At 41.7% G+C, this 14601-nt stretch overlaps 4 protein-coding genes across 5 annotated transcripts in view; 2 read left to right on the top strand and 2 right to left on the bottom strand.

Moving 5' to 3' along the window:
• LOC131128114 (uncharacterized) overlaps positions 1-14601 on the bottom strand; it is a 101349-nt gene that overhangs the window by 64129 nt on the left and 22619 nt on the right. The gene's annotated exons all lie outside the window — the stretch shown is intronic.
• On the top strand, positions 74-6288 carry LOC131128086 (uncharacterized). Of its 2 annotated transcripts, XM_078789429.1 has the most exons (4): positions 88-123; positions 204-345; positions 1065-1739; positions 4628-6288. In XM_078789429.1, exons 2-4 carry the CDS (start codon positions 243-245, stop codon positions 5953-5955), a joined length of 2106 nt encoding a protein of 701 aa, XP_078645555.1. In that variant the 5' UTR covers positions 88-123; positions 204-242; the 3' UTR covers positions 5956-6288. The 2 variants fall into 2 exon arrangements, with proteins under 2 accessions (XP_078645554.1, XP_078645555.1); XM_078789428.1 differs by having other exon boundaries at positions 74-345.
• Positions 7154-10712, top strand: LOC144898245 (uncharacterized). Its single transcript, XM_078789436.1, has 2 exons — positions 7154-7384; positions 8149-10712. The coding sequence occupies exons 1-2, from the start codon at positions 7303-7305 to the stop codon at positions 10011-10013; spliced, it is 1947 nt and encodes a 648-aa protein (XP_078645562.1). The 5' UTR covers positions 7154-7302; the 3' UTR covers positions 10014-10712.
• Positions 11186-13189, bottom strand: LOC131128101 (uncharacterized). Its single transcript, XM_078789449.1, has 2 exons — positions 12976-13189; positions 11186-12817 (listed from the first exon to the last, which is right to left on the bottom strand). Exon 2 carries the CDS (start codon positions 12801-12803, stop codon positions 11415-11417), a length of 1389 nt encoding a protein of 462 aa, XP_078645575.1. The 5' UTR covers positions 12804-12817; positions 12976-13189; the 3' UTR covers positions 11186-11414.

The following is a 14601-nucleotide window of genomic DNA, read 5'->3' as shown; positions in this document are numbered from 1 at the left end:
CCATCCATCCAGAGGGGGCGGTAGTGTGTTATAACACAGTCTGCATTCCAACCACAAACAACAAGAAGAAGAAATGTCATGGATTCTCACCCATTTCCAGAATCAGACGGACTTACGGCGAAGGTTTGAAGTAAAAAAAAAGCTTTACAGCAAATACAGCAAAGGTATAAATAGACTCGTCTTTTATATAATCCACGAAACAGAAGTTGAGCGTGGAGTTTTATCCGAAGCGAAGATAGAAGATGAACCGCTGCTATGCTAAGATGGCGACGTCCAGTCGAAGAGAAGGAGGAAGAGAATCATCACCGCCAACCACGGAGAAAAAAACCCAAACTGCAGATAACGGTGAGCGGATTCTAACAATGTCAATGTTAGCAGACGTCATGTCACATTAGCCCACTCGTGACTACTCAGCCTGTTGCCTTTTCATATGATATATAATATTTGCTAGATGAATAAGCACTTAGACGTCAATGCACTAAAACATAAACATAATGGCTCACCCTGTGAGCGGAAGTAGAAATAACATATAATAATATGACGTCATCATAAGCGCAGACTGTTGGAAATGTTTAAAATGTCCAATTATGAGAACAAAAGAAGACTAGTATTTAAAAAAAAAAAATCCATCCATCCGTTTTTTATGCCGCTTATCCTCACCAGGGTCGCAGGCGTGCTGGATGAGAGATGGGGTACTCATACACATCGGCAGATTACTGTCAACTACAGTCGTCCCTCCTTTATAACTTTATTGGTTCCAGACCTGAATACATTTCCACTCCAAAAACATGCTAGGTTAATTAGCGACTCCAAATTGTCCATAGGTATGAATGTGAGTGTGAATGGTTGTTTGTCTTATATGTGCCCTGTGATCGGCCGGCCACCAGTCCAGGGTCGAGACGACCTCTTACAAGCTAACCAGCTAGTCTCAAATTTATGTTAAACTTACCACTTCCACACGGGATGGGAGGTGTTAACTCTAACCCTACTTTTGGCCTACCCTGTATTGTACATACAAGAGAACGTCTGAGCTAAAGTGTGTTTGTGCTGTTTGTGTCCTGTAGAAGAGGATGGTAGCTCCAGTTGGAAGCAGGAGGAACCGCGGCACCCCAAAAGTGTAAAAGAGGAAGCGGAGGAACTCTGGTCCACTCAGAATGGAGAGTGTCTTCTAGGTTTGGAGGTGGCCGATGTCACCAAGTCGCCACTGACCGGTGTCTTAGTGAAGACCGAAGACCTTGAAGACAGACGTTTGAATGTCCAGCAGTTGATTGGTTCTCAAGAAGAACATTCACATCAGCTACAGCGGGGGAGGTCCAATTTGAAGGAGGAAGATCCACCACCTCGTCACGTTAAAGAGGAAAAGGAGTGTCTTCTTGGGTCGGAGGAGGCTGATCTCACCAAGTTTCCACTGAATGTTGTCTCTGTGAAGACCGAAGACCATGAAGACGAACCAATTGAGTCCTCACAGCTTCATCACAGTCCAAGTGAGGAGAACAGAGGCAGCAGCAACATCTCACCACAACACATGACAACAGAAGCTGATGGAGACCACTGTGGAGGATCCCAAGCAGACAACCTCTTAGCTCCGCTGTCAGATAGTGACGATACAACATCACACTCTCCTCAGGATGAAGACTGTGATAACACCCAAGAACCTTTGAGCAGCGATACAGACTGGGAAGTTGATATGAGGACTCAAACTGACGACAAACACTCTGAATGCTCTAAAAAGCAGACAGGTAAAAAACGTTTCATCTGCTCAGTTTGCGCTAAAAGCTTCCCTTGTAAGAGTAATTTGACCCAACACATGAGAACACACACAGGAGAAAAACCTTTTGTTTGCTCCGTTTGCGGTCAACAATTCTCCTTTCAGTCCGGTATGGTACGACACATGACGAGACACACCGGAGAAAAACCTTTTATTTGTTCCGTTTGTGGTCAAAAATTCTCCTTTCAGTCCGGAATGGCACGACACATGAGAACGCACAGGGGAGAAAAACCATTCGGTTGTTCTGTTTGCGGTCAAAGATTCACTCGGAAGTTAAGTATGGCATCACACACGAGAACGCACACAGGAGAAAAACCTTTCGCTTGCTCTGTTTGTGGCGAACGATTCACTCGGAAGTTCAGTATGGTATCGCACATGAAGGCGCACTCGGAAGAGAAATCCTTTGGTTGTTCCGTTTGCGGGCAAGGATTCTCCCGAAAGTCGGCTATGGTGCAACACATGAGGACGCACACGGGACTCAAACCTTTTAGTTGCTCGCTTTGCGGTAAAAGATTCATTCGGAAGGGAGACATAGTCAGACACATGAGTACACACACGGGACATAAACCTTTTAGCTGCTCGGTTTGCGGTAAAAGTTATTCTTGTAAGAACAGATTGACAACACACATGCAGACACACAACATACAATAAATATTTTGTAACGTCACCGGTGGGAAACCTCTAGAAAGTGCTGATTGGCTGTGTGTGTATCATATTTCATCATCATTCTTGATGATTTGCTGTTCATAACCTTGTTGGTTGGAGTTTTTCCTCAACTTCCTTTTTTGCCAGGAAGTCAACGTCAATGATTGTGAAATTGTGTTTGTGTTCATGTGATCATGTTCTATGATAGTGTTCTACATGTTCACAGAGTAACAGAGCATTACCAAGTGTTCTCTAACTTAAAGGAACACTCAAAGAGTCCCTGACATGGTTCATCAACTTTATTTAAAAAAATAATATATTATTTGTAATTATGCCCGACATTTGTTGAAAGAGTTTGTAAAAATTAATTCATTCATTTTCTACCGCTTTTCCTCACGAGGGTCGCAGGGGGTGCTGGAGCCTATCCCAGCTGTCTTCGGGCATGAGGCGGGGTACACAAACAGCACAAACACACTTTAGCTTAGCAGGATTAGTAGGGTTAGAGTTAACGCCCATGAGTCCTCCCATCCTGTGTGGAAGTGGTAAGTTTAACATAAATTTGAGACTAGCTGGTTAGCTTGTAAGAGGCTGTATCGACTCGGGGCGAGAGGCGGGGTACACCCTGGACTGGTGGCCAACCACCAATCACAGGGCACATATGGACAAACAACCATTCACACTCCTATGGACAATTTGGAGTCGCTAATTAACCTAGCATGTTTTTGGAATGTGGGAGGAAACCTGGAGTACCCGGAGAAAACCCACGCATGCACGGGGAGAACATGCAAACTCCACACAGAGATGGCCGAGGGTGGAATTGAACCCTGGTTTCCTAGCTGTGAGGTCTGCGCACTAACCACTAGACCGCCGTGCCGCCCCGAGTTCGTTAAAATGACATTTCTAATTCAATTCTTGCCGCTCATATCTGGAAGTGAAGTACAGTGAGTAGCACCGCTCGGCTAATGCTAAGTAAACAAACATTGCCACAACTAGTTTGTCCTTACTGCGCCATATTATTCCAAAAATTGAACAATATATATATTGAACAGATATATATATATATATATATGTATGTAAGCAACATTGATGAATCATGTCAGAAATCTTCTGAACAGGTTCTCTATGGCTGGTATTCCAAACCGATGTCTCGTATTCAGGTTGTTGTGGAGAATTCCCGTTAGCGTTGATGGAATGAGGAAATAAAGTGCTCAAAGACAAGTGTGTCCTTTATCATATTTGTACTGCCCAGAGGAAGACGGACGGTCTGCTGCAAGTGGAAGGACAGAAGCATAGTCCAAACTTAGCAGGACTTCATCAGGCACAAGAACTTTGTGAGTTCTTTGGAGAAACCTCTTTTGGAAGCGGGAGAAGTAGTCATAAGAAAGCAAATCAATGTGTATATTAGCGGAAATGCTGTTTTTATTACAAAAAGCACAAAAGGCGGCATCTAGGCAGCTTTTTAAGTCACTCATTCCCAACCGGTGGGTCGTGACCCAAACGTGGGTCACAAAAACAACCCGATGTCCATGAATGCATTTTGCGTTCTTGTGTGTGTCTGTGCCATGTTCATGGGCGAGAAGGGCGTCAACTGGGGGCTTAACGTACAGGAAATGGACACGGGTGCGCCAAGGGTGCGCTAGAGAGAGAGAGAGAGCGTCTCACCGCTGGAGCTGTGTTGAAATGAGGATATGCTGTCCACCAATGGCGGAGCCAGAAATTTTCATTAGGGTGGCCAAGGTGAGACCATTAACTTGCAATAGGGGTGGCAATAAGTTGGTACTTGAAATGTCTAGGTGACCGGGGTGGCCAAGGTGAGACCATTAACTTGCAATAGGGGTGGTAATAAGTTGGTACTTGAAATGTCTAGGTGACCGGGGTGGCCACGGGCACCACTGGCCACCCCGTAGCTCTGCAACTGTCGCCCAGAATTGAGGTCCACATTGGAAAAAATGACTAAAAACCTGTAAATTGACTACATTTTTTTTCTCATAAACGCAAGAAGAATTGTTTATATTTTTCGGCATTAGTAACAAAACAAAACCAAAACAACTTACGGCATTCTACTGACAACAAATTTCGGACTGTAGATAAATAAAGTCCATCAAATCTGCTATTGTGTGCGGACTGTATTACAGTACATGGAAGAAAGTGTGACGAGATCCAGGGGAAGCATCGTCTGAAATAAAGAGTGTTTGTGTTGTTTGTATCCTGCAGGTGACCAGCAGCTGATTGGTTGTCAACAAGAATGTTCCACTGATCTCACTAAGTTGCCACTGATTGTGGTCTTTGTGAAGACGGAAGACCATGAAGACAAACCGCAGCTTCATCACAGTCCAAGTGAGGAGAACACCACACCACAACACATGACAACAGAAGCTGATGGAGACCACTGTGGAGGATCCCAAGCAGACAACCTCTTAGCTCCGCTATCAGATAATGACGACGTAACATCACGCTCTCCTGAAGACAAAGAAATCGACGACAGTCGAGAATATCTGAGCAGCTCTAAACTCACATCCTCTAAAAAGAAACCTTCCACTTGCTCAATTTGTGCTAAAATCTTTCCTTGTAAGAGCAATTTGACCCAACACATGAGAACACACACAGGAGAAAAACCTTTTGTTTGCTCCGTTTGCGGTCAACAATTCTCCTTTCAGTCCGGTATGGTACGACACATGAGAACACACACACACAAACAACTTTTTTCTTGTTCTGTTTGTGATAAAAGATTCTCCGATCAGTCAGGTATTGTACGACACATGAGAGCGCACACAGGAGAAAAACCCTTTAGTTGCTCTGTTTGTGGTCAAAGATTCTTCCGGAAAGACACGATGGCCAGACACATGAGAACGCACACAGGAGAAAAACCTTTCAGCTGCCCAGTTTGTGATAAACGATTCTCTCAAAAGGACAACGTGCTATCACACAAGAGAACACACACAGAAGAAAAATCCTTCAGTTGCTTTGTTTGCGGTAAAAGATCGGCTCACAAATCAGCTATTGTATCACACATGAGGACACACCCACAAGAAGCCACCTTTAGCTGCCCAGTTTGGGATAAAAGATTCTCCCACATGACAATGCACACAGGAGAAAAACCCTTTAGTTGCTCAGTTTGTGGCAAAAGATTCAATCGGAAAGGAGATATAGCCAGACACATGAGAACGCACACAGGAGAAAAACCTTTTACTTGCTCTGTTTGTGGTCAAAGATTCACTCGAAAGTTAAGTATGGTATCACACATGAGGTCACACACCGGAGAAAAACCTTTTGGTTGTTCTGTTTGTGGCGAAAGATTCACTCGAACGTCATGTATGGTGCAACACATGAGGACGCACACGGGACTCAAACCTTTTAGTTGCTCGCTTTGCGGTAAAGGATTCGTTCGGAAGGGAGATAGAGTCAGACACATGAGTACACACACGGGACTTAAACCTTTTAGCTGCTCGGTTTGCGGTAAAAGTTATTCTTGTAAGAACAGATTGACAACACACATGCAGACACACAACAAAATGTGTGAAGGAGAGGTATTGACTCCATAATATAAACTGCTCTAAAATCCACGCGGCCCGCGGGCCAAATGTGGCCCGCAGGACACTAGTTTGAGGCCTCCGCCTTGATATGAAAGTCTAATGTTTGATATGGATGCTGTATGGTATCATGTACCCAGAAAAAATTATTACGTTTGATTAATGTTCATGTTAAAGGTTAAATAACTGTTAATAGTTATCCTCCCTATATGTGTGGAAGTGGTAAGTTTTTGGCTATTTAAGTTGAAAGGAAATAACTTGAAGGCTACCGTTTAGGTGGCTAGCTCTCTAGTTTGCGAGTTAGCATGTGTCTCAAGACCCTGCAGTTGCGCAATATGTTGTAAATAAAAAGAGTATAAATGTGACTATAGTCGTGTTTTGTCATGTCTACAGGGCTCTAATAATGCTTTGTTCTTGAATGAGTCGTCTGTGCTCTTGGAGTTGGTCGACCACTCTTCCATGTTTTCACCTTTTTGTGGATAATGACTCTCACTGTGGTTGGCTGGAGTCCCAAAACCACAGTCGTGGTTTAATAACCTTTTCCAAACGGATAGATCTCAATTAATCTCAGTTATGGTTTAACTGGGAGGGTAATCACTTTTTCACCCCGGGGCCATCTTTGTTTGGATTTTTTTTTCCTAATTTCATAATAAAATGTTTCATTTAAAAAGTGTGTTCAGTTGTGTTGTCATTGACTAATATTTACATTTGTTTGATGATCTGAAACACAGTATGACAAACACACAAAATAATAAGAAAGCAGGAAGGGGGCAAACACTTTCTCACACCATTGTCGTTAACTTCCTTAAAATAAAATAATCAAAAATATATAAATAAAATAATAATATATATAAATAATAATAAAATGTTTGGTGAAAAGGGCCAGGTTTGGTGGTAAACTCAATTCCTTTTAGTGAGTCGTTTGGGTGCAGAGTGCATGAGCAGAAACTCACATGTGGAAGGAGTCGTTAAACTGGTACTCGATTCACCCGAATCACTTGTCACAAAGACTAAAGTTCCATAAAGTTCCATCGCCTCCCTCTTGTCACTCAAAAACGTCCTAAATTGTTGTGTGATTATTTTTTTTAAAATTTAGCTAGCGGTAGCAGTTCACAGAGACGAGTACCCTGGAGTCCCAATACAGTGAAAACACTCGCGATTGTAGAACGACTCGTTCAAAACTCGCACATTTGGTAGCGACCAAGATGGCGACCTGAGTGGTTGTGGCTGTCCAGAGCTCCGGACAGTTGTATAGATTCACAGAAAATATAACAACGAACACTTCAGATATTTGTATTTTCTAACGAAACGGAAGTTGAAGTTGGAATGCTGAAGTGAAGATGGAAGACACGATAGAAGATGAACCACTGCTATGCTAAGATGGCGACGTCCAGTCAAAGAGAAGGCGGAAGAGAATCAGCGCCCCAAAGTGTACATAACGGTGAGCGACTACATTTCTTAAAAAAACGTAGCTAGTTTTGGATTTTAATTGTTACCACACGCATTAAGTTTAATGAAGAGCTGGCCTGGATTGGAACAAAAATTCGACTCTGGACTTTTTGGTCCAGAATCCACGTACAGGAACTATAGCATCCGGGTCGTTGATGTACTCTCCATTACACAAGCCCTTAACAACACTACTATAATATTCCTTAAATCAGGGATGTTGCTCAATACTACTGGGGTCGTCAACACAACAATCAATATGGACAATAAATGAATAAATATTGAATGAAAAGTGCCTTTTCTTTTTTCAATGTCCAACAATGTTGGACTTTTGTAAATATGATTATTAAAAAAACATTTAACTGTTTTTTTCAACTGAATCTCACATTATGCACAAGCGTTGATGTTATTATTCACATTTACAGTACTTTTACATTCATATTTTCTTTGAGTTTTGACTGATTTAATACTGATTAGTTAGATTGCTGCTATTTCTGCTACTCAATACAGTAGTATTACGCAACATCAACTATCTACTGTGATGTCTACTGCAGGGTCTTGAGACACATGCTAACTCGCAAACTAGAGAGCTAGCGACCTAAACGGTAGCCTTCAAGTTATTTCCTTTAAACTTAAATAGCCAAAAACTTACCACTTCCACACGGATAGGGAGGATAACTATTAACAGTTATTTAACCTTTAACATGAACATTAAGCATCATGTCTAAGCTAATGTGTGTTTGTGTTTGTGTCCTGCAGGCGTCCAGCAGCTGCTTGGTCGTCAAGAAGAATGTTCCACTCAGCTGCAGCAGGGGAGCTCCACTTGGAACCAGAAGGATCCACAGTCCCCTCCCGCTAAAGAAGAAGAGGAGCAAGTCTGGACCACTCAGGAGGGAGAACGTTTTCTTGAGCCGAAGGAGGCTGATCTCACCAAGTTGCAACTGACTGGTGTCTCTGTGGAGGCTGAAGACCATGAAGACAAACCACCTGAGTCCTTACATTGGTTGTGTCCTTCAGGTGTCCGGCAGCTGATTGGTCATCATAAAGAACATCCCTCTCAGCCACAAGTGAGGACTTCCTCTTTGAAGCAGGACCATCCAATGCATACCCAGGTTAAAGAGGAAGAAGAGGAACTCTGGATCACTCAGGAGGGAGAGTGTTTTATAGGGTTGAAGGATTCTGATCTCACCGAGTTGCCACTGACTGTAGTCTGTGTGAAGACCGAAGACCATGAAGACAAACCACCTGAGTCCTCACAGCTTCATCACAGTCCAGGTGAGGAGAACAGAGGCAGCAGCAGCATCTCACCACAACATATGACAACAGAAGCTGATGGAGACCACTGTGGAGGATCCCAAGCAGACAACCTCTTAGCTCCGCTATCAGATAGTGATGACGTAACATCACACACAGAAGAAAAGTGTTTCGCTTGTTCTGTTTGTGGTCAAAGGTTCTCTCGAAAGTCCAACATGGCATCGCATGTGAGAACGCACACAGGAGAACAACCTTTTGCTTGTTCCGTTTGCGCTCAAAGGTTCTCTAATCAGTCGAGTATGACGCGACACATGAGAACGCACACAGGGGAAAGACCTTTTAGTTGCTCAATTTGCGATAAAAGCTTCTCTCGAAAGTCAAACATGGCGTCACACATGAGAACGCATACGGGGGAAAAACCTTTTGCTTGTTCTCTTTGCGGTCGGAGATTCTCTGATCAGTCCACGATGATACGGCACGTGAGAATGCACACAGGAGAAAAACCATTTAGTTGCTCAGTTTGTGATAAAAGATTCACTCAAAGGTCTACTGTGGTATCACACATGAGAACACACACACGAGAGGAGCCTAATGTTTGTGGTCAAAGGTTCTCTGATCAGTCAAGTATGGTATCGCGTACAACAAAGCACACAGGAGAGAAAACCATTATTTGCTCAGTTTGTTGTAAAAGATTCACTCGGAAAAGAGAGATGGTCAGACACATGAGAACACACACAGGAGAAAAACCTTTTAGTTGTTCTGTTTGCGGCCAAAGATTCTCTCGAAAGTCGAATATGGTATCACACATGAAAATACACACAGGACAAAAAAGTTTTTGTTGCACAGTTTGCGGTGAAAGTTACACTCACAGACCCAGTTTGACTCGCCACATGCTGAAACACACAGCAGAAAAACCTTTTAGTTGCTCCGTGTGTCGCAAAAGATTCTCTCACAAAGACACAATGGTCAGGCACATGAGAACACACCCAGGAGAAAAACCTTTTAGTTGCTCAGTTTGTGCGCATAGATTCTCTCAAAAGGCACACGTGGTATCACACATGAGGGTGCACACTGGAGAAAAACCCTTTAGTTGCTCAGTTTGCGATAAAAGATTCACTCGGAAAGCAGAGATGGTCAGACACACGAGAACGCACACGGGAGAAAAACCTTTTGGTTGTTCTGATTGTGGTCAAAGATTCACTAGAAAGTCAAGTATGGTCACACACATGGGTACACACAAGGGTACACACATGGGTACACACACGGGACAGAAACCATTCTGTTGCTCAGTTTGTCATGAAGGTTTCTCTTGTAAGAAAAGACTGACAACACACATGCAGACACACATTCTACTGGCCACAAAAGTGTAACGTCACATGAGCGAAGCTTCTAAAAAGTGCTAATTCACTGTGTGTATGATGTTCGATTCCCTCATGATAGTGTGCTGTTCATCCCGGCAGGGACAGAACAACTTTTTCCTCATTTTCCTTCTTTTGGATTCCGAAAGTGTACATCAGTGTTGTGACAATGTTCGGCAATTGTGTTGTATAAGCTAACATAGTATAAGTTACTAAGCTCTAACTTAACAAAACACTCAAATCTGCTTGAATACGGAGATAGGAACGGCACTGACACACACATAACGTTATGAAAGTGTCCATTTTATGCTATGCTTTATACTATGCTATATGGATGGGGTGGATGTGCGGTCAAGCAATGTGACATTAATGTCATTTGACCAAAAACAAAAGCCCCCCCCCCCCCCCCCCAGAGGGTCTAAATGTAGTCCTGTGTATTTCACATAATATATTTGGTCAAACATATTAAACAAAATTATGTCTACTGATTTCGTGGCAATTGTTTACGTTCCTTTCATACAACAATATTGGCATTTTTTAACTAACAAGCAGTCAGCGGGCTTCCTGCTTCCCAGCATGCTTTGCTTCAGCGTTGAGTCTTTTTGAGTTTTTTTTCATACATCTATGACTTTATTCTTGTAAATTGACATCTTTATTCTCAAAATCGCTCTGTCGTAAAATACAACATGTAAACAACACAAGTCGTGCAATCCGCTAGCTGTCGCTCATTCTCCTCGTTTGTTTGAGAAACTTCCTCCTTGGATTATTATTTGTAATTATTTACCAAGAAAAAAAAACTGCAAAAATATAAAAATCAGCAGTAATTTTACAATAAAGCAGGAAAAAGCCATACATTTATGAAAAAGTGTCATATTAGCATTTATTCATTTAAATTGTAAAAAAAAAAAAAAACTCAGAGACAAAACAATAAAGTTCTAAGGATACGAGAATAAAGTCAAAATATTATGGGGATAATATTTCAATAATAACATTTACAAGAAAAACAGCAGAAATTAGAGGGAAAACGTGCAATTTTCTGAAAATAAAATGAAACTATTACAATTCCAATATATATATATATATTATGATATCTAAATAAACAAAAAGGAAAAACCACATATTTAGACAAGGCATGTTTGTTTATTTATAGAGGGTGAAGACTATAAAGATGTCATACTCGCCAAAGGAAATACGGTTGTAGCTGCTAAATGCAAGACAGGAAGCTGTCATAAAACTATCGACACATAAATAATACTTGCAATGGGACATTTTAGGCAAATATCTGCCACAAAATGAACACAGCTTCAGAGTACAGGCCTCAGAAGTAAATACAACATCAACAAATACAAAATACAGTCAAATGTTCTAAGGTGGCACCACACACCGCCTGCACGGAAGTCAAGCAGAAGACCATCAGTGATTCTGCATGTGTCTATTCAAAGAGGACTTGCAAGAAAATTTCTCGCCACAAATAAAGCAGCTAAAAGGTTTTTCTCCTGTGTGTTTCCGCATATGTCGAGTCAAATCTGAGTTTTTCAGAAAACCTTTTCCACAAACTGAACAAGCAACAGGTTTTTCTCCGGTATGTGTTCGAAAGTGTGTTTGCATGTTACTTGTCGAAGAGAAACTTTTACCACAAACGGAACAGCTAAAAGGTTTTTCTCCTGTGTGCGTTCTCATGTGTAACATCAGCTTTCCACTTTCAGAAAACGTTTTACCGCAGTCGGAGCAAATGAAAGGTTTTTCTCCTGTGTGCGTCCGCATGTGTCGAGTCAAATCGGAGTTTTGGAAAAAGCCTTTTGAGCAAACTGAGCAACAAAAGGGTTTTTCTACTGCATGGGTTTTCATGTGAAGTTGCATATTGCGTTTGGAAAAGAATCTTTTAGCACAAACTGAGCAACTAAAAGGTTTTTCTCCCGTGTGAGTTCTCATGTGTGATTGTATGTAACGGTTGCAAGAGTATCTTTTACCACAAATTGAACAACTAAAAGGTTTTTCTCCCGTGTGCGATCTCATGTGTGACAGCATCTTTCCCCTTCGAGAAAATGTTTTCCCACAGTGAGAGCAACTGAAATGTTTCCCTCTTGTGTGCGTCCGCATGTGTCGAGTCAAATCAGAGTTTTTTAAAAAGCCTTTTGCACAAAGCGAGCAACTAAAGGGTTTTTCTTCTGTATGTTTCCTAATGTGGGACTGCATGTTACCTTTGGAAGTGAATCTGGTACCACAAGTTGAACAACTAAAAGGTTTTTCTCCCGTGTGGGTTCTCATGTGACACACCATCTTTCCTTTTTCAGAAAATTTTTTACCACAGTCTGAGCAACTGAAGGGTTTTTCTCCTGTGTGCGTCCGCATGTGTCGTGTCAAAACACAGTTTTGAGAAAAGCCTTTTGCGCAAACAGAACAACTGAAAGGTTTTTCTCCGGTGTGCGTTCTCATGTGATTCTTTAAGGTGTACTTCCGGGAAAATAAATTACCACACAATGAGCAACTAAAAGCTTTTGAAGCGGTCACATTATCATGTGACGTGGTTTCGTCACTATCTGATAGCGGAGCTAAGAGGTCTGCTTGTGATCCTCCACTGTGGTCTCCATCAGCTTCTAACTCGGGTTGTTTGTCTTCATGGTCTTCAGTCTTCACAGTGACAACAGTGAGTGGCAACCGGGTGAGTTCAGTCTCCTCCGGTCCTTGAGTGATCCAGAGATCCTCCTCTTCCTCTTTAACGTGGGGAGGCTGTGGCTCCTCCTGCTTCAAAATGGAGCCCCCCTCCTGCGGCTGAAGGCTATGTTCTTCTCGACCAGTCATCAGCTCCTGGACATCTGCAAGACAAGTAGAAATCAATGTGGAAGAAGGTTGTGTTCAGTAGGTGATGAGTGGAACAGTGTGCTAGTTTCCATCTGTTTTCCTTATTTTCACCACTACACTGAATGGAAACCTGTTATAGGCCATCGTATTAGAAGTTATCTGTTCTCCTCACTTGGACTGTGATGGAGCTGTGAGGACTCAGGTGGTTTGTCTTCATGGTCTTCGGTCTTCACACAGACAACAGTCAGTGGCAACTTGGTGAGATCAGCCTCCTCTGGACCTGAAAGACACCCTCCCTCATGATTGGTCCATAGTTCCTCGTCTTCCTCTTTAATGTGTGGATCATCTTGATCCAAAGACGAGCTCCCCACATGTGGCTGAGGGAGACCAATTGGATGCTGCATGTCTGCAGGACACAAAGAATGTTTTAGGATTAAAAACGGTGTACGTACTGCATGTATTACGTATTTGTATTAACGTATTGGCTACTTGTGATGCTATCACAGGCTCATGCTAGCTTTAGCTCCCCAGCTGATAGTAAGCACTTCATATTAGTTTTCATTATAGTGAAAAAATAGGACATAGTACATAGAAAACAACCATTCATACATATGGATGAAAATATGCAAGAGATTCAAACCGTGGCCTACAAGCTAACCACTCGTCCACCGTGAAGCCATCCCATGGTACCGTTTGACTAAATAGGTCATGTGACACAACACAGCCATGTCAACCCGACCTGGGAACAGTTATCACGGTGTACATGTTTATATTGGCCGCCATCTTGGATGAGATAAGTAAACAAACTCGTCCACGTAGTCTCCTTCCATTCAAAGTATGATGACACGATTGGATAAAACACGCAAACATACCTTGGATGTTCAGCACATCGGAGGTCGTGCAAACCTCCAGTTGTTGTCGCTCCTTCTCGTCTTTTGTTCGAGGAAGTTGATCCCCGCCCGACGCCATCTTTCTTCCAAACAGGCCAGAAATGTCGTCAGCAGTCGTAAAATGTTTTTGAATTGATTTCCATCCGATCACTTGGATCCGATTTTCATGTCCCTCGCCGCGTCTCTCTGCCCGACTGCTGCGTTCACTTCCACCTTTTGGCTTCCTCTTTTGGTTTATCGGATCTCAATGTGCACACCGCCATCTACTGTTTCGGAGTGGTACATGTTTTTTTATTCCACAGCTGGAACTGAATGTTTGGCTGTTCTACCGAGTAGTTCTTACAATATATGAATGGGGGGGGGGGGGTTGCTTCTCGATGCTCGACCACTGGAAATATATATCATTTATAAATATTGTTGGATTTATTTACAGTTGTTGTTGTTTTTGTTTACCTTGCATGGTGCATTTGGTGCAGTTCGAATGTAGTTATTTTTATCCACGTTTTAATAAGGACGTGTATTGTAAAATAATTGCAATTAATACATTGTATATTTTTGATATTATGTTATAATTTAAATAATATTTAAAAATAATATTTAAATTTAAATAATTTAAATAAAATTTAAATAATATAAATTTCCCCACTGAGGGACGAATAAAGGCATAACTTATATATATTATATAATATATATTATATTATATTATATTATTATATAATATGTATTATAATTGTATTATATTATGATACATATATATATATAATATAAAACGTGGTGTCTATGGCAACATTGGCTAAGCATAAACATTAGCGAAACATTAGCTAAACTTAGCTAAAGTCGTATTTTTTTTAATTTTAATTGGTTTTATTTTTTATACTTTTATTGCTTTGCTTCTTGTTTTTAATATT

Source organism: Doryrhamphus excisus, linkage group LG3 (genome assembly GCF_037039965.1).
Source record: "Doryrhamphus excisus strain RoL-2023G ecotype Guam linkage group LG3, RoL_Dexc_Guam_v1.1, whole genome shotgun sequence".
Classification (NCBI taxonomy): Eukaryota; Metazoa; Chordata; class Actinopteri; order Syngnathiformes; family Syngnathidae; genus Doryrhamphus; species Doryrhamphus excisus.
Note: the sequence above shows the minus strand (reverse complement) of the source record. Positions and strands in the feature narration are given on the sequence as shown.

Bases quoted from the DNA above. Each gene is read 5' to 3' on its own strand.
- LOC131128101 (XM_078789449.1), bottom strand. From the start codon at position 12,803: ATGACTGGTCGAGAAGAACATAGCCTTCAGCCGCAGGAGGGGGGCTCC.
- LOC144898245 (XM_078789436.1), top strand. From the start codon at position 7,303: ATGAACCACTGCTATGCTAAGATGGCGACGTCCAGTCAAAGAGAAGGC. The intron at 7,385-8,148 runs GTGAGCGACTAC...TGTGTCCTGCAG, and splicing joins GCCCCAAAGTGTACATAACG to GCGTCCAGCAGCTGCTTGGT.
- LOC131128086 (XM_078789428.1), top strand. From the start codon at position 243: ATGAACCGCTGCTATGCTAAGATGGCGACGTCCAGTCGAAGAGAAGGA. The intron at 346-1,064 runs GTGAGCGGATTC...TGTGTCCTGTAG, and splicing joins AACCCAAACTGCAGATAACG to AAGAGGATGGTAGCTCCAGT. The intron at 1,740-4,627 runs GTAAAAAACGTT...TGTATCCTGCAG, and splicing joins ATGCTCTAAAAAGCAGACAG to GTGACCAGCAGCTGATTGGT.